Raw genomic sequence first — 18,510 nt, forward strand, 5'->3', positions numbered from 1 at the left:
CAGCCTCAGCAAACTTCAGAGTTCAGATGAGAACTTGAGTGGATTGTTACTGAATGGATGGCTGGAAATCTCCAGAACCAGAAAAGGCACCGGCTTTGACAGGTGCAGTGACCCCCTAATGTTCGGAAACTGCACTACATGGAAGTATTCCCGAAATACCAATCCTTACCTAGTAGTGGGGTAAAGAGACCCGAGATTTCAAGACCTGTGTGACTGGGGCTCATCTGAGAGAGATGGTTTAGTATGGTGAGCAAAGACTGGTGGGAAGCAGGGCTTGATAGACATCAGATTCAACCCCTCCTTCGGCCTTCTGCCAACTGCGAGGCTCTGGGCAAAGCCCTTCTCTCCGAGCCTTGACATCTTGACTTTGCAATGGTCCCTACCCACAAGGACATGGGCGCTATGAAATGAGATAGCACCTATAGCCTGCTTTCTCAGCCCACGCTTTAGGAAACTGGGAGTGGAAGAGTGTCAGAGAGTTGCTCGGGACAAGGGTCTCCTGAGTTGAAGCTAAAGTTCCAGCCCATATTCCTGTAGGCTTACCTCGTCTACTCCAGCAGCGTGGCAGCTGGCGCCCAGAGTGGTATTGAAGAATGTAAATACCAGTTTGCTTGGGACCGCTGGAACTGCCCTGAGAGAGCTCTGCAGCTGTCCAGCCACGGCGGACTCCGCAGTGGTAAGGAAAGCCTTGGCCTCTGCTCCAGGAACCCCTGGTCATGGCTTGGGCCCCTCCTCTTCTACATCCTTAATTTTTACCCAGTCTCTTGGCTCAGTACATCATACTCTTCTGCCATCTTTTCTTTTCCTTCTCTGCCCCATTTGTTTCCTACTCTCCTCCTTTCTTTCCCTTCCTTCCTCTCTCTCTCTCTCTCTCTCTCTCTCTCTCTCTCTCTCTCTTTATCCCTCACTGTCTAATACCCTTTGCTTCATCTCCCGTCCTGTACTGCCCTAGGCTGCCCTGCTGGCCAAAGGTTTCCTCACACTCTAAGCAATACCAAGATGTAGGGTAGGGTCATAAACCCTCACACTGCTTAGTCTGTCCTTTCAGCAGGCTTAGAGGTGTTGAGCCAGGAGAAATGTGGAGACCAGATTACCATAGAAGTGATAAGTAGTACTGAGAAGGCGGCCCATTGGAGGAGCTTTTCAAGACTGACACATGCTTTCTGGACTTTCCAGGAGGAAATGGGCTGGATTCTTTGCCTTCAGAGTCAACTCTTCTTCCTCGGGTTCTTTCCGACCTAAATCCTTGATGAGCTAGCCAACCACTCACAAAATGTGTGACTTGGAAAGTGGGAGGGAGGGAGGCTAGGAATGAGTGCAGGGAGGGGATGGATCCTGAAAGGGGGCAGGCTACAGGATTCAGGAGAAATCCACAGAGCTGGGGAGGGTGCCTGTGATGGAGGCATTAAGAGAAAGTAGCACATTAGCGTTTCTTGGGGCTGCAACCTCTCCTTCTCCCCAGCTAACCGGGAGACAGCGTTTGTACACGCCATCAGCTCTGCTGGAGTCATGTACACCCTGACGAGAAACTGCAGCCTTGGAGATTTTGACAACTGTGGCTGTGATGACTCCCGAAATGGACAACTGGGTGAGTAGAAACGTGGGAATGGGGAGCGCAGGCAGGAGGGGAAGTTCACTTACACAGCGAAAAGCATGGTGGGGACTTGGAGGAATACAACTGTATTCTAAACATGGGGGAAATTCTGCCAGAGCAGGGCGAGCCAGTTTCAGCCCCCACACACTGCAGTGGCAACTCTGCCTGAGCAGTTTAAGGCCAGCTCTCCCCCCAAATTTTCCTTAATTTAAGCACGTAGGTAGACTCACAGGGGGACTTCCTTTCCTGTTGCCTTATCCTGTGCTCATCCCTCATCCCACGACTTTCCATGGCCTTCCCCATCCTCTGTGCCCTTTCACTCCATTTCCGGCTCCCTATTATTACCTCTGTTTGGTTCCTCTTCCTCTCTCAAAGGTTGGACTCTTGTCCCTTCCCAGACTCCAACCGCCTACCCACCAGACACGTGCCCTCTCCTGCGGAGAAGCATGCAGGCAGAATCCATGTGCCAACTAGTTCTGTCAAGGAGGCCTGAGAGGGGATTGGCTCAGGTTGAAAGAGGACAGAAAAGGTGGCAAAAACGAATCAAGATGGAAACTAATCCAGAAACAGGACACTCAACTAACCTTAACCCTTTCCTATTCCAGAGTCTCCTCCACAGATCCCACCACCCCACCCCATTAGAAACAGGAGCCCCGGAAGTTGTAGACTTAATGGCTTTTCCTGCCCCTGCCTTTTCAGGAGGGCAAGGTTGGCTCTGGGGAGGCTGCAGTGACAACGTGGGCTTCGGAGAGGCAATTTCCAAGCAGTTTGTGGATGCCCTGGAGACAGGACAGGATGCCCGGGCAGCCATGAATCTGCACAACAATGAGGCTGGCCGCAAGGTAAGTCCGGCAGCCCTTTACTAGACAGCTGGCTCCATCCTTTGCCAGCTCCAACACCTCGGTTCTTTAACAGACTCTACCCAACCAGCTGGCTACTCCCTAGCTAGGCGCTTTGCAATTCCTCCGGGCTGGGACGGCTCACGCGCAGCTCTTTCCCCAGGCGGTCAAGGGCACCATGAAACGCACGTGCAAGTGCCACGGCGTGTCTGGCAGTTGCACCACGCAGACCTGCTGGTTGCAGCTGCCGGAGTTCCGGGAGGTAGGCGCGCACCTGAAGGAGAAGTATCACGCGGCGCTCAAGGTGGACCTGCTCCAGGGTGCGGGCAACAGCGCGGCGGGCCGTGGCGCCATCGCCGACACCTTCCGCTCCATCTCCACGCGCGAGCTGGTGCACCTAGAGGACTCCCCGGACTACTGCCTGGAGAACAAGACCCTGGGGCTGCAAGGCACCGAGGGCCGAGAGTGTCTGCGGCGCGGGCGTGCCCTGGGCCGCTGGGAGCGGCGCAGCTGTCGCCGGCTTTGCGGAGACTGCGGGCTGGCGGTGGAGGAGCGCCGCACCGAGACGGTGTCCAGCTGCAACTGCAAGTTTCACTGGTGCTGCGCGGTCCGCTGCGAGCAGTGCCGCCGGCGGGTCACCAAGTACTTCTGCAGCCGTGCCGAGAGGCCGCCGAGAGGCGCTGCGCACAAACCTGGGAAGAAACCCTAAGGGTCTCCTCCAGCCTCTTTCCCTGTTCGTCCCCGGAAATAGAGGGACCCAGATTGGGGACCTCGCACTCCCTAGCCCAGCGATCCTGACAGGCAGAGGCCGCGGTGTCCACCGAGTGCCACTTCTAAACTGTTTCTCGGACTCCTCTGTATGGTCTTCGTAGTTCACTCTTAGGTCTCAAATTGTTCTAAAATTCTGCACAGTTCCTGAGAAAAGGACGAAAACAGGCGATTCTCCTCACCTCACCCTACCCTACCCTACCCTACCCCGGACCCGAGCTGTCTTAATGCTGGACCTAGTTTACCGGGCCGGGACAAGGAAAGAACCCTCTCAGACACGAAGAGTCCAGGTAAAGACAATGGCCCTTCTGCCCACCTCAGCTGCACCTCCCTCCCAGGAGCCAGAGCCTCTAGGGCCTACAGTCTAGACGTAGATCCCCTGAGGTTGATGCCTCAGGAATCTAACACTTTGTCTTCCCATTTCCCTACTTGCCTGGAAAAAAAAAACCAAAACAAACAAAAAAGCTGGGAACAAGAAAGCATTTGAATATGAGGACGAGGGAACCCCAGAGCCCCCATCACTGATGGACTTCATCAGCTGAGCAGTGACCTTCCTAAACACCAAAGAAGCTCCAGGCACACCCAGAAGGTCTGGGTGGTAGAGGTCGGCAGTGGGCAGGTTGGCGAAACTGTCCTGGCCACAGCAGTCATCTGTGCTTGTCTCCTCCTCCAAAGGAGCTGAGACACTGAGTCAAGACACCCTTTGGGTCTGTACCTGGAAAGGCAGGGCCTAGGGAGGAGGAGCCCCGCCCCATCACCTGGTTCTCAAACGGGCAGAATTCAGAACCTTGGATGCTTTCCTGGATAAGTAATCCCCCTGCTATGAAATTGTTGCTAATAGGATGTTCAGAACCCTTGACCTTTTAATTTATTTCAGTCTCTGATATGTGCCCCTCCCCCCAAATCCTGAACTCTCTGGGATGGTGAGGGGAAGGCAAAGTTGAAACTTAACTTCTAAGCTCTCTCTCCTCCCTCCCACTTTGGCAGGATACCATCTCCCTGGAGCCTCCCCTGATGGCCTAAGTAGTTAGCTTGATTTGACTGAGGTTAATCTGCCAGGGATTAGTAAATCACCCACGTAAACCTTCCACTAATGCATTCACTTGGAAGCCATGAGCTTGCTGCTTCTGGATCTGAGGTTCTTTTCTCGGAGAAGGGCAGTCTAGCAGGGGCTTGTTTATGAGATAGGGACTTGGCAACAGGAGAGCCAGTTCAGCCCAGACCTTCCCCATAGCTGCTCTCACCCTCGGCTAGTCCTGGGTGTGGGCAGCCACAACATTTCTGGAGCAGAGCCAGCCACATTCTTTACTTCATCCCCTTCTCCAAAAGGAAGCACAGAGCTCGCAGTGCCAAAGCCCCGGGGCTGCCCTGAAGAGTAGAGACTGCCTCTGGCACTGACCAAGTCAGACCGCTATGCAACTTCTGGTCCTATCAACACTTAATTGGGGGCGTTTTTCTCTTCTTTAACAGGGGATCCACTTCTCTTGCAGCTCTATCAGTAAAAGGCCCCTTTTTTCTCCCTCAGTTTTTATCTGTGCCTTCTTAGTCTCCCAAGTTATCCTTTCTTTTCCCAAATCACTGTCTCACCCAACGGTTACTCATACAGAAAAAGGCTGGCAATGTGACTGAAAACTATAAAGACTCGGTGTTGGAAAGTGAACCTGCATTTCCCAGAGCGCTCAGCATGAAGTAGAAGCACTGTGCTTCAAAGTTCAAAACTTAAAAGTCAGACTCTAAACTCTAAACACTCATTTCTTTCATTGGTTGCTTTGTATTTGCAAACGGGTATGACTGACATCCAGGTCATTCAGTTCTATAAAGAAATACTGCTCCCCATACACTCCATCTTCATGCACTCTTCATGCAGAGGACACTCGAGTGGGGACAGCTAAAAACACCGTCAGCATCCCTCAGTTCAAGGCTTCTTGGCTTCACTAAATCTCTGTGGCTCTGCAGACAACTCTAGACTGCTACTGGGAAGGCTAGGCAGCTCTGAAGTCAGCTAGTCAATTTTCCTCTACACATTTGAACTGATGATGAGAAGCCCAGCAGGCTTGTAAGTTAGTGTGGGGTGGCACAGTACCCAGGCCCTTCCCTCCTCTGTGCTCTCAAGGAGCCCATCTGTCTCGATCTGAGGACAGGAGTAGAGGAGGCCTTGAGAGAACACCGGGTGGGGTGAGCAAAACACTGTCTCTTTCCTGCCCCTGGCCTGTGAACCTACACATAAGCGGGCTTTCTTTTCTTTAAAAGAATCCCAGCCTCACTTGGCCTTAGGAGCAGGTCAGTGCAAAGAGAGAAAGGGTCGTCCTTGGCAAGCTGGTAGCGCGGGTGGTGGTGGGAGGGGAGGGCAGGCCGGGGCACTCGCCTATTGTCGGTCTGGATTGGATGCTTCCAGTCATTCGTTTCCTTTTAATTAACCCACATTCCTGGAGGAGAAATATTTATGTTGGCTCCCATAGAGGCAATCCTCAGACTGGAAAGAAGAGGGAAGAAAGCCTGTCTTAGCAAAACAATATCTCTAAAGAGCTCAAGAAGAGAAAATAGGGGAACAAAATGCCATTAAAACAGCCTTCTACCCCCGCTGGAGTCAATGAAAACTTCATTTCACATGTTAATCCGCCACTCCGCCCCCTTCTCTCCTCACAACACCTTTTCCGAAAGTGTTTGGGAAAAGTCTCCGCAGTCAGTACACAGCTCCCTGCAGCTCAGACTTCTCCTTGTGTTAGTTCAGGGCCCCAAGTGGGGCTCTTGCTCCAGCAGCAGCCCCCACCCCTTTAATTTAAACAAAGACTTCAGAGTTCATCAACCTCCCACTGAAATTCACAGCTGCTGAACAAACTAATCCCCTCTCCCGGCCTTTCTTCCCTTCAATGGGCTCTTGGCTTCAAAGACACTTTGGGAAAGGACTTTGCTGGGGCTCACACTGCTTCATCAATAGAAGTTAGCACAAGTATTATCTGAAGAGCAAGTGGCTTTACAAACAAATACTGCCTAACAATCCCTCCCTCCCAAACACACACATCTAGCCTGCAGACATGATGGGATCGACAACAGGATTAAGGCTGCTACCCCCTGGCTTCACACCCAGGCCCTTTGTGCAGCTGAGCTCAGCCCTGAAGTGGTGTGGGGGAAACCCTGCAGCTAACTGTCAGGCACAGATGGAGACAGACAGTCAGAAGAACAGACCGATAGACAGACAGACAGACAGACAGACACAGACACACACACACACACACACACACACAGAGAGAGAGAGAGAGAGAGAGAGAGAGAGAGAGAGAGAGAGCGCAGTGTGCCTACAGACATTGTCAGGAAAGGCTTGCAGTACTAGTCCATGAGACTACAAGATAAAAAAATTATTTTCTTGGGCTGGAGAGATGGCTGCTCTTCCACAGGACTTGGGTTCAATTCCCAGCACCCACTAGGTGATCTCTTCTGGTTTTTGTAGGCACCAAATACTAAACATAGTACACAGACATATATGCAAGTTAAACATTCATACACATAAATTTTTAAAAGTTCTTTTCCTCCACATTTTAGTTCTTATCTCTCCCCAGACCTCTCCCTGCCTTCCTTAGTACAGGAAGCAAGACCTCTCCATTTTAGAAAGGGAAACATCAGCAAAGGAGGACCCGGAGGAGACAAGGATTGGGAAAGGACTTTGGAAAGCAGATCCGTTTATTGTACTGTTTAAGAGGTCAGCATGAAGACGTGGCCAGAGAAAGCAGTTCGGAGACATAAGGCAGCGGAGGGGATGCCGGGCTGTGATTTCAGAACTGGGCTTAAAAATCAGACTGGATAGTTTAAGGCCTTGGGCCAGGCTCAAGACTAGGGTCAAGGGTCATTCTCTACAGCAATGGTTCTCAACCTTCCTAATGCAGCACCATTAATGCAGCTCCTCAGTGTGATGCCTTCACCATAAAATTATTTTGCTGCTACTTCATAACTACTTTTGCTATTGTTATAAGTTGTAATGTAAATATCTGTGTTTTCCCATGTTCTTAGGGATCCCTGTGAAAGAGTCACTCAATTCCCAAAGGGGTCGTGACCCACAGGTGAGACCGCTGCTCCACAGGCTTTTCCCTCAATAGTCTCACTGCACCTCTTCCCCTTGCCACCCAACTCAGCCAGCTCTGAGGAATGCTAAGACATGGGAAGTTCTTCTCTCGACTTTGCTCAACACCCACACCCAATCCTCATGTCCATGACTTGTTGAAAAAGTGAACATTAACCAGTTTTCTCCAGATCCCTGAGGCTGCAATAAATGTGAACCTTAAAATATAAAGACAGAGGCAGGGGGAAGTACAGTTAGAGAAAGAACCAAAAGAGCTATCAGATGAGTCATGGCAGAGACAGACTGAACTAATGACACGTTCCCCTCTGAAGCCATCCGAACAGAACATGCCCATGTGAGACCCTCTGGTGCAGGCCCTGCAGGACTGCCATTAGCAAAGTAACACCTGACTCCACTCTACCTCCCAGGCTGAAAGGCCCAGAGAAAGCCCCAGGTGGGCAGGCAAAGGGTAAGAAACAGGCACTCAGCTGGTTGGAGCCAAGCCCTCAGCCTCATGTACCTGGCAGCAAGGGAAGAGGACTGGGAGCTAAACACAGTCTGCTGAGAAACTCTCCCTTGCCGCCAGGAGCTCAAGAAGAGCCGAAATGGCCTCCTGGTAGGGAGGCTGCTGGCTCAGCCCTGCAGCTTGTGTGCGATGGTGAGGACAGCCTTCAGGACTGGCATGAAGCTGGATACCTCGCTGAAGCTGCTGCAGCCCGCCACCTGCGCATGCATTGCCAGGCCCTGTTCAAAGTGGCCTGCATTCACACAACGGGCAACTTCATGGAGCCCAGCCAGGACATGCGGTGAGAGCTGTGGAGGGATTGACCCTTAGATTAGATGAGTCCAGCCCAGCCCCAACCCTGACAGTTGGAAAGTATCAGAGGACTCAAGTCCCAGACCCACGTTCAGGAAGATGGCTCTGAGCCTCATGGAAGGGGCACTGGACCTCCTCTGGCTGTGGGTGGCAGTGGAGAGGCCCCAGGCAGAGGCAGTCAGTCAGGTACTTACTGTCCCCTCACAGAGCTTTTCATATAGACTTTCTAGACGTTGGGCTGCCTCCTCCAACTTCCTTTTTGTTTTCTGCAGGGAGAAAAAATGAACTCTGACCCTCCCCTAAGGCTTGTATTATAAACACTCGTCTCTGACCCTCCCCTGAGGCGCATACTGTATCGCACTATAAACACTCATCTCTGACCCTCCTCTAAGGCTCGCACTATAAACACTCTGACCCTCCCCTGAGGCGCATACTGTACTGCACTATAAACACTCATCTCTGACCCTCCCCTGAGGCGCTTACTGTACTGCACTGTAAATACCCACGAGATACAACAGCTAGCCGGCCTGCCGCACAGTGCCATTTCCTTTATTTCACAGACGAAGCAGAGGCCCAAAGATGGCAAGAGACTTGCTCAGCTGACACAGCTAGTGAGTGAATGGCAGTCTTCTCTGCCCACTCCACCCATTTGCTAATACGCCATGCTATTGTAAATCCCCATGCTCTTTGGCCCTGCTATTGAGAAATGGGACTTAGGGCAGACTCCCCTACTTCATTTGGACATCAAAGAAGTACAAGATACAATCCGTGTGTGGGGACAGTAAGGAAACTGACCTCCCTCTGCGGCACTGGGAGCCTACTGAGCATGCTAGGAGGTGCTGTAGGAAGGTCAGACTCACCAGGTCCGTGGCAGACAGGGAACAACGCTGAAGAAGCGCCTCAAAACTGTCCTTCAAGCACTGGTGTTCTGGGGGCATCTCCTTCCTTTCTGTCTTCCCAGGAGGCAGCTGCTGAGGCTGTTAATGAGGAAACTGTGGGGAAAAACTGGAGGCAAGTTGTCCTCTGTCCTCCCTAAGGTAGTCCCCTGTGACTGAAGGCTATGCTTCCCTTCAAGGCAGAGCTGAGAGCCACCTCTCGCCTTCTCTGCAGGAAGGACATCCTCAGGCTCAAAGGTTACTTCTACCTTGAACAAGGAATCCAGTTTCTAGGATCTCACTTTTCTTGCCCAAGTAGTACTGGAAAGCATTTCAGCGGAGGGGACTCACCTGCAGGCTGCCTTCTCTAGGGGCTCCTGGAGGAGACCAGCTTACACTAGAGGCCTGTCGTGGCTGAGGGCCAAGGCTCCTGACTGGAGCTGTAATTGGTGCTGGAGGCACAACTGTCTCAGGCAACTAGCGAGATAAAGAGAAGCATATGAGGGAACCAGGAGATACTACAGCTCTGATTTTGAACAAGAGACAGCATGTTGAGTAGGGAACTGGGAAACAGAAAGATGTGTGTGGGAGGAGAAGAGGGAGCTGCTGAGAGGACAAACTCGGAGAAGAGTAAAAACAGGAAGGGTGGCCCTGAAATCCTAATGAACTAGAAAGTGGGTCACTGGGTAGGGAAAGATGCGGTGACCTTTTTCCTCTGGAGGTTTTCCCGGATGGCTGGAGCAACTTGCCAGGCATCCTGGGGTCCTAAAGAACAAAAATATGAGGGATCTTAGTGACATGGTTAAGGACCTTAGAAACGTTTATCTAAAAACTGGAAAAGTTATTTCAGAGTTTGCCATACCTCCCTCTGTAAATCAGTCACACTCTAGAGGAAGAAAGACTCCCAAAGCAGGGGTAGGAACGGGAGGAGAGGATGCAATGACCCCCCCCCCCCAAGAAGAAACTATGGAAAGACTGACCTGGACGAGGAAGCAAGATGCCAGTGCTCGGGAGGGTAGTGGAGCAGGAAGCCCCTGGCCCTCCAGGAGGATAAGCCATGGAGAACCTGACAGGACAGGCTGAGGGCAGGGAGCTCAGCGGGCTGGGACCTGGTGGTCCCATAGGAGGCGGAGGGAGAAGTCTAGCAGCCTCGGGCAGCAGGGGGGAGCCAGGCTGCACGGTGTCTGGGGATGCCATGAGCGGAAGGGGACAAGGAAGAGGCCACACTCCAGAGAATCCAGCCGGGTTTGCAGCTTGAACACTGGGTCCTCCTAATAGCTGTGGCTGTGATGAAGCTGAAGGAGGGTAGAAATGGATGGTTCATCATCAGACCGATTTCGGGAGAGACTCCCGGAATATCATGCAGGAACAGGTCAGCACCACAAAATAAAAGAGCAGGTGTGGTGGCCCAGCTGTAGTGACCCTGGGGGCTGAGGCAAGGGCCTTTGAGACCAGTTTGAAACCAAGGAAGAATCCATCCCAAAATATGTTGTAAACCCACAACTGACAGTAACAAGGAACTGCTAGCACATGCAGAGAGAAAACTACAGTTCTCAAAATGCTTTTAACTGTAGTCCTTATTTGACCCTCAAAATAATATTAGTGATTTGAGATGACTGATGTAACTACTTTGATATATTGACCAGAGAGGAAAACAGACACAGCGACAGAGAGACACACACACGGAGAGAGACAATATGAAAGGGATTCAGTAAAAGACACTATTAGGAATTCAGAGTTCAATCTCAAAGCAATTTCCTCAAATGAGAATTGTAAAAAGTTATTTAAAAGACAAAACAAGCTGGGTATACTCCTGTAATTCCAGCACTTGGGAGAAGCAGAAGGATCAGTTTGAGGTCATCCTTAGCTACACAGCAATTTTGAAGCTAGCCTGGGCTACATAAGATCCTGTTCCCACACAAAACAATGTTCTCTCTAGGCACTGTGAGCATGGACTAAGGAGGCAGTCTGTCTGTCTGCCAGAAGAGAGCTTCGCTTACTCACCGGGCCTTATTCCAGGGCCAAAATGCAGAGGAACGGTTGCCTGGGGCCTAGGTGCCCTGTAGTCACCTGTAGATGGTGACTGTGAACCCTGAGAAGGGCTGGGATGGGAGGGTGTGAAGGGCATCACCAGTGATGGCTGAGCTGTGGCCCTGGGCCCTCCAGATGGGGCTGGGACCTGTGAAGAGAAGAAAGGGCCAGGGAGCTGGTGCGGTATGGACGTTACTTCCAGGCGCCCTCTCTGGAGCAACACCAGGGTCAAGCCTAAGTTCTTCCGGACAAAATGCCAGATTCTCAGTCCTCTACTTCCCACCTGTTATTCCTCTATTCAACTCCATCCCAAGACTACAACCCATTGAAGTTTTAGCAGTTCCTCAAAAAAGCTGTTCTTTCCTCTCTCTCTCTCTCTTTTTTTTTTTTGGTATGTTTGCACATCTGTCCCCTGTGCCTGAAACAGACTTAATGTGCCCACTCCCTTGTCTAAACAAATTAATCTTTAGTTTCTAATCAAGGGCTGGTAGATAGCTTGATATACACGGTAGGGAAGGAGAGAACTGGTTCCCAGTTTGCCCTCTGACTCCTACACATGCATCTGACATATGTGCATCCCCACACACGTACATGTGTGCGCACACACATACACACAGAGGAAATTTCTTTTTCTTCTTTTTTTTTTTTTTTGGTTTTTCGAGACAGGGTTTCTCTGTGGCTTTGGAGCCTGTCCTGGAACTAGCTCTCGTAGACCAGGCTGGTCTCGAACTCACAGAGATCCACCTGCCTCTGCCTCCCGAGTGCTGGGATTAAAGGCGTGTGCCACCACCGCCCGGCTAATGCGTAGCTAGGAGCTCCTGTTCTTTTTTTTTAAACAAGCGATGCATTTATTATTATTATTATTTATTTATTATTATGTATATAATATTCTGTCTGTGTGTATGTCTGCAGGCCAGAAGAGGGCACCAGACCTCATTACAGATGGTTGTGAGTCACCATGTGGTTGCCAGGAATTGAACTCAGGACCTTTGGAAGAGCAGGCAATGCTCTTAACCACTGAGCCATCTCTCCAGCCCCCTCTTACTGCATTTTAATACATCTGTGATGGTTTGAAAGAAAATGGTCCCCAAAGGGAATGGCGTTATTAGGAGGTACGGCTTTGTTGGAGTAAGGTGGCCTTGTTGGAGGAAGTGTGTCACTGTGGGGGTGCTCTTTGAGGTCTCTTTTGTTCAAGCTACTCTCAGAGCAGGACACAGTTTACTTCCTGTTGCCTGTGGATTCAGATATAGAACTCTCAGCTCCTTCTCCAGTATCATTGTCTGCCTGCACGCTTCCATGTCCCAACATGATGATAATGGACTAAACCTCTGAAACTGTAAGCCACTTTAATTAAATGTTTTCCTTTATAAGAGTTTCTTTGGTCATGGTGTTTCTTCACAGCTATAGAAACCCTAACTAAGACAACCTCTATCTTTCCACTAGATGAACTACTTGAGGGCAAAGATTACAGTTTGTGTCTCATGTTCTAAGAACCTAGTATTTGTTCAATAAACAGTTACTAGAAAAGTAATTGAAACCTAGGAATTTTCAGCTGGTTTTGTTCACTAAAATATTCCAAGTGTCTATAACCATGCCTGGTACATAAACACTTCTGAACAAATGAATAAATGAATTAACAAATAAGTTCTTACCTGGTGACGAGGCTGGGATCCCATTCTGGATGATAACGTCTCTTTTAGGTGGAGGGTAGTTCCTACAGCAACCCGGGGAAAAGGGAAAGTTGGAGCCTGTTGGCCCAGGACAGCAGAACCTTGGGCATGAAAAAGCCGGTCTCTCAGCTGCTGAACTGCGGGCTAAAGTTGTGATAAGGAAGCGCAGTTAGGAAACGAAAACAAGCACAATCTCACAAGCCTGGCCTCAGCCAACAAGCTCTGGATTACTCTCTCTATTCCTCAGTCCCTGCCTCACACTCGCATGCCTCCCTCCTGGCTATTCTCTGGTTCAGCTCAACTGTTTAACCACAGAACACCTTCTTTCACTTCCCCAGAGAAATTGCCTCTTCCCTGAGGTGCCACAGAGCTTAGTGTAATCTTCTGTTATAACTCTTTAAGTCACTGACCTGATCTCTCCCACCAGACTGCGAGCTGCCTAAGGAACCTTATTTCTCCAGGAGCTGCGGTGTTAGCACAGTGCCTAAAGCATGGATGTGCTCAGTGTTCGATGAAGGAATAATAAGATGTGGCCTTTATCATGACCACTCTCACCTGGGTGCAGTCACTGGGTAGGAAGCTCATAGCAATGGCCAGGCTACCCTGGGCTGCCAGGAGATTGGCATACTGGGTGAGCCTGTAGGTTGTGGCAGGACCTGGGCTCACTTTGTCAGAACCCTGCAGTAGCTCCAAGCTCCTGATAAGGACCATCACCTTCTCCATCAGGTCCTACAGGGACAAGGATGAAGGTTATTAAAACGTCTTCCAAGTACATCTTGCTCTGTCCAGGTGGCTCACCCAAGAAGATCATACCATGGAAAGTAGAGCACCTGGACACACCATGGTGTAGGCAGCAGACGATCACGTGTAAGAGACATGATAGGAAAGCCTCACTTCCTAGCCTGTTAAGACTGGGATTGATGGGCTGCATCCAGGTCTTGGATTCTTATGCCCCTCTGTCTCTTCTTGTCACTTTTGGTCCCTTTTTGCTAGTGTGTCATCAACCAGACTCTGCTAAACTAATTGTTTCCTGTGAGTCTCTGGTCTCCTCACACGGCTATGATTTCACCTTCTCTGCTTGCCCACAGAGCACCTGATACCGTTCAGATCTATAGGATGTCTCACAGAAAGTATTAATCAAATATTAAATTGTCTTGTATGACGAACCCTTGGATGGGAAAGGCTTACGAAGGCTCACGCCCAAGCTCAGCATCCCGGGGGAATAAGGCGGTGAGTCCATCCTTGGAGAAGGCATCTGCCACAGAGGGCTCTGTCTTCCTAACACTCGGCTCCAGGTGGCTCTCTTATCTGCACATCCCTACCACTAGGGATATGTCTCCCCGAAGAGCCCGGAGTGATCAGAGTCCTGCAGAGAAGAGGTACCTGCAGAGCCAGGGGGCAGGAGGCCTGTTGGACTTTTGCCCAGCTCTCTACCAGACGCTCCACACTTCCTGAGCACACATAGCAGAGTCTGGCTTCAGAGGTGAGTGTCCTGCTTCCCTCCTGCTCCATTCGAGCTCCCAGCATGTCTGTGGAAAGATGCAGACTCAGTTAACAGCACGGCTTCCCTGTGCTATTCTTTCTTCTCTTGACTGGAAACAAGTGTGCTTCTGTGAGCTGTGATGCGAGAGTCTAGAATGGCTTCCAGATGACTCAGGGGAACAGAGAGATGGCTCCGTGGTGAGGAGCACACATTGCTCTTCTACAGGGTGAGGCTTCAATTCCCAGAGCCCACGCAGCAGCTCACAACTCCCTACAACTCCAGTTCCAGGGGATCTGTCTACTTCTATCCTCCATGGAGACCAGGCGTACACATTCACTTATATACATGTAAGCAAAATATTCATACACATAAATAAAAATAAAAATGAAATATTTTAAAGAAAAGCTAACTCAGATTAACCTTGCTCTACAGAGAAAGGCAAAGGACTTGCCACAGATGTGACAGCGGAATAGAGAACACCACGACACTCCAGGAAATGAGAGGCTACCATCCCTGTCTCCTGACTGAGCCCTGCCTCCAGGGTCCAGGCTGATGGACCCTTGCCTCCTTGTATAAGTCTGTTGCCATGTGTGGGAATCACACGTACCACAGAGCTCAGGGAATTTCTCTGGTCCTGAGTATGTCAGTAGTAAGGCCAGTGCTTCTTTCCAGTTCTTCAGGCTGCAGGCACATACCAGGTCTCTCCAGTTCTTCTTTATAACACAGGCCAGAAGCTGTACTGGGCAGAGAGAGAGACCCTCAGCCTTCCATCCAGCACAGTCAGTAGCTGTCACACGCAGGGATGTTCTAAGAAAGCCACTCATGTCAGAGCCCTCAGCAGGGCTGGCAATGAAGTAGAGGCTGTTAGTGTAGGGAGGAAGACTCCAAACACCAGGCCCAGGCAATCCCATCCCTTCCTCTACTGCGTGATCGGCAGTACCGGAGAGATTTTGGTTCTCCTCTTGGCCAAGTACTGTTCTTGTGTCCACTTCAGCAGCTCCGCACCCCCAGCCTGAGCCAGGATGATGGCATCAGCAAAGTGTTCTTCCTTCATACACAGCTCTACCGCAGGCCGAAGCTCCCCAAGCAGCAGGGCCTGGCTCAGGAGTCCATCAGAGTCTGCATACAGAACCCCCACCCCCATTAGCCGGCCCTCACACCCTCACGTCTTGTCCCCCAGCCCGCATTACCTCCCCCTTCGGTTCCAACTTTTCAAAGAAGGCTGAGGATGTGTTTGGAGGCCTGTCTGCAAACTCTATCTCTAGTTCAGTCTGCCTGGCTCCACGAAACTCACACGTTTCATTTCTGGCAACAAAACAGTGTCCCAGGGTGTGCTGGTCCAACTGTAACTTTCTAAAATAGGATTCAGAACAGAGAGGGCCTCGTGTGCAGGATCCCAGGCACGATGTGTGCTTGCTTAGCATGGGGAAGGCTGCAGTCATTTTAACAAGAAAACTAGGGGCTGGAAAAAGACCACAGCAGAAGGTCATTCATAGGCAGCACCCATCTAGACTCTGACTAGAGAATGTTCTAGTTGGTAAAAGAGCTACCTGTAGTTGAGGTTTTAGGTGGGAGGCAGGAGACAATAAGGGACTCCTAAAACCAAAAACTCTGGGCCCACCTGCTTCCCAGACCAGGGTACCTTCTGTTGTGGGGATCTCCCATGGAGTCATGTTCTGAGGAACCAGCTCATCAAAGAAGGCTGAGGATGCAGAGGCTTCCTCGGCGGTGTGTTTGGAGGCCTGCACACAGGAGGACAGATGTGACTGTAGGAACCGAAACCAGAAAACAGCACACGCTCTCACCAAAGCTCTACTATCTGAGCCCTAGCAGATAAAACTAAAGAACAGACAAGGAGGTTTGGGAAGTACCCTGTGACTCTGTGTGCTCGTCTGACTCCAAGAGAACAAAGACTTCTCCAGAAGCTTACCAAGAACAAGTGAAAGGCCAGCAAGGAACACGTCTGCTCTGCCACCTCAAGTCAGGTGGCCTGGCCTCCTACCATACCTTGTGACAAAAGGTGTGGGGTCCGTCGCTTTTGAGGTCAACTGCCTCAAGCTGAGAAGGGCTTCCCTCCGACTTCAAGTCTCTCTTCAAGCACGCGTCCACCTGCGAGGAGAGCCTGTTGAATGCCACCCTTTCTGGGTAGGCTCCCACAGGTCTCTGCCCCTCCCCCATCCACATCCACTACACTCTCCAAGATTCTTCACCAACTTTTCTGGAGAAAAGGCTATTTCAAGGAAGTAAAATACACATCTGTGGTGAATTGTGGCCAGGTGACTGGGACAGCCCGCCAGCAGGGTTATCTGCTCTCTATGCCGTGCTTCAGACGTGAAAGGCTTACCTTCTTCTGAAGCTCATCTTTGCTGAACCCTAATAGCCTGAGGAACTGCAGCCTAGAGTCATGCTCTGAGGTCACCTAAGGACCAAAAAATACAGAAACACTTTCTTTAAATGAGTGTGGATGACCCTCTCCCTATACCACGATGCTATACGAGTGTACCCTCAAATACGTGCCACCAAACGTACCCTCACAACAGTGATGTCTCCTTACCATTCTTCCTCACATCTGGTTGCTGGGTTGTGAACAGAATTATCACAACACTTTGCCACGTCTACATGAAAATTGTGCCTTCAGTTGACTCTCTAACCCAATTACCCTGGTAATCTGATGGAGGCTGTCTGGAGGAACTACTGCTTGTGATTGATTGGTTATTGCATCTGGCCTGGAACTATGCAACCCATAAACAACTGACACGGACACCATATCAGGTTTTTTTGCCTTCACAGACTCTGGTTACTGGACATATCCCTCTGTGGACTCTGAAACTGACCTTTGGCCTTCCTGCCTGAGCATTTCTAAGTGAGGGCACCTTAGACATCTGCTTATGTCCAGCTGGGTCATCTTGCAGCTGGTCTGTGTGGGGAGCGACAGGCAACTTTGAATTGCTGCGTGAACTACTGAAAAGACTGTGGAGGGTGCCACTGGCACTGCCCTGGGATAAGCTACACTCTGGTCTCCAAACCCTCCGAGGAGACTGATAGATACCACGTGTAACTACAGTGGTCTTGGGAATCTAAACACAGAGTTGAGAAGACACTGGCAGATGCACACATAGGTACAATACATAAAGTCAGCATCCCACTCAGAATCCCAGACACCAAGGGCCAAGAAGCTGGGTGAGCTGACCTCCATTCTTGGTATCTTCCACAAGGAATAATAGATTCTGAATATAATCTGACAATCTCTTGACTTCCCCCTCCTTCCATGCTATAGTGATATTTTATTTATGTTTTATAAATAAAGCTTGCCTGAAGACCAGAAGGTAAAACTAAGCCACTAGAGGCCAGGCAGTGGTGTCATATACCTTTAATCCTAGGATTTGAGAGACCCAGACAGATGGATCTCTGTGAGTTCAAGGCCACCCTGGGCTATACAAGATCAATGCAGAAACAGATCCAGGTGGTGGTGGCTCACACCTTTAATCCCAGCATTAGAGAGGAATATAAACCAGGATGAGACAGGAACGCTCATCTGAGGATCACTTAGAGGTAAGAGCTCTCTACTGGCTTGGTTGCTTTGCTTTTTTGATCTTCATATTGATATCTGTCTCTGGGTTTTATTTATTCTTGCTACACCATGCTTTTCTTCGGAAATGGCCCTCCACACCCAACTTCAGAAACCATCACGATGGACAGTTTGGATATCTTAGTTTACATTTATTCACTTATTTTGTGTGGGTGTGTGTATAGGCACGTGTGTGTGAGTGTATGCACATGTGCTTTTGTATGTGTTCAGGTGTGTGTGTGTGTGTGTGTGTGTGAGAGAGAGAGAGAGAGAGAGAGAGAGAGAGAGAGAGAGAGAGAGAGAGGGAGAGTTGTAGTACCAAGCCTCACGCACGAGACCAGCACTCTGCCACAGCTAGTTCTCGCATCTGCTGACAAGCACAAACTCCTCCATGTTATAACTTGACACAGCAAAGACTACATCCCTGGGGCTGAAGTAGAGTGGACCAATCGGGACCTGCCCTGGGTTACATCAAACAAACCCCAAACTCCTTATGTCCATGTATCCCTCCAGTGAATCTTCCCTTTGGCATGATGATACTATGAAAGCATTTGCCTTGGGTGGTAAAATATCCAGGATACCAACAATAGCAGTAACCCCTGCCCTCTGCCATCTTTTCAAGTGGCCTTTGAGTCTCCAGAAAAAATAAAGGTAAAGGATAAAGACCCTGTGTCCAGAAAACATAAAAAAAATCGAGTCAGGGGATGGGCTTCTTGAACGTGTCAGTCTTGAATGGGATGCTGGCTACATCTCCTGGAGTGACAAGGCTAGAGTTCTGGGACTTTAGGGAGAGCAGGCAGCCTTCAGCCTC

The 18,510-nt window shown here is 50.2% G+C and overlaps 2 protein-coding genes across 7 annotated transcripts in view; one reads left to right on the forward strand and one right to left on the reverse strand.

The window, feature by feature from the left end:
* Positions 1–1,388: 1,388 nt before the first annotated feature.
* Positions 1,389–4,773, forward strand: Wnt8b (Wnt family member 8B). Its single transcript, XM_075974176.1, has 3 exons — positions 1,389–1,588; positions 2,294–2,436; positions 2,597–4,773. The coding sequence occupies exons 1-3, from the start codon at positions 1,510–1,512 to the stop codon at positions 3,140–3,142; spliced, it is 768 nt and encodes a 255-aa protein (XP_075830291.1). The 5' UTR covers positions 1,389–1,509; the 3' UTR covers positions 3,143–4,773.
* Positions 4,774–4,965: 192 nt separating this feature from the next.
* Positions 4,966–18,510, reverse strand: part of Sec31b (SEC31 homolog B, COPII component) — a 30,398-nt gene continuing 16,853 nt past the window's right edge. For 3 of the 6 annotated variants that reach the window (XM_075974169.1, XM_075974174.1, XM_075974172.1), the window contains 15 exons: positions 16,476–16,550; positions 16,139–16,240; positions 15,774–15,873; positions 15,072–15,250; positions 14,739–14,865; positions 14,032–14,177; positions 13,204–13,377; positions 12,631–12,792; positions 10,952–11,126; positions 9,928–10,242; positions 9,654–9,712; positions 9,299–9,424; positions 8,933–9,049; positions 8,267–8,338; positions 6,850–8,068 (listed from right to left, as the gene is read on the reverse strand). In XM_075974169.1, coding sequence (XP_075830284.1) covers positions 7,889–8,068; positions 8,267–8,338; positions 8,933–9,049; positions 9,299–9,424; positions 9,654–9,712; positions 9,928–10,242; positions 10,952–11,126; positions 12,631–12,792; positions 13,204–13,377; positions 14,032–14,177; positions 14,739–14,865; positions 15,072–15,250; positions 15,774–15,873; positions 16,139–16,240; positions 16,476–16,550 — 2,109 coding nt within the window. In that variant the 3' untranslated portion in view covers positions 6,850–7,888. Of the gene's footprint in view, positions 5,675–6,849; positions 8,069–8,266; positions 8,339–8,932; positions 9,065–9,298; positions 9,425–9,653; positions 9,713–9,927; positions 10,243–10,951; positions 11,127–12,630; positions 12,793–13,203; positions 13,378–14,031; positions 14,178–14,738; positions 14,866–15,071; positions 15,251–15,773; positions 15,874–16,138; positions 16,241–16,475; positions 16,551–18,510 lie in introns of those variants that run through there. The other 3 variants (XM_075974171.1, XM_075974170.1, XM_075974173.1) reach the window with 3 other exon arrangements.

Source organism: Microtus pennsylvanicus, chromosome 5 (genome assembly GCF_037038515.1).
Source record: "Microtus pennsylvanicus isolate mMicPen1 chromosome 5, mMicPen1.hap1, whole genome shotgun sequence".
In the NCBI taxonomy this organism is placed as follows: Eukaryota; Metazoa; Chordata; class Mammalia; order Rodentia; family Cricetidae; genus Microtus; species Microtus pennsylvanicus.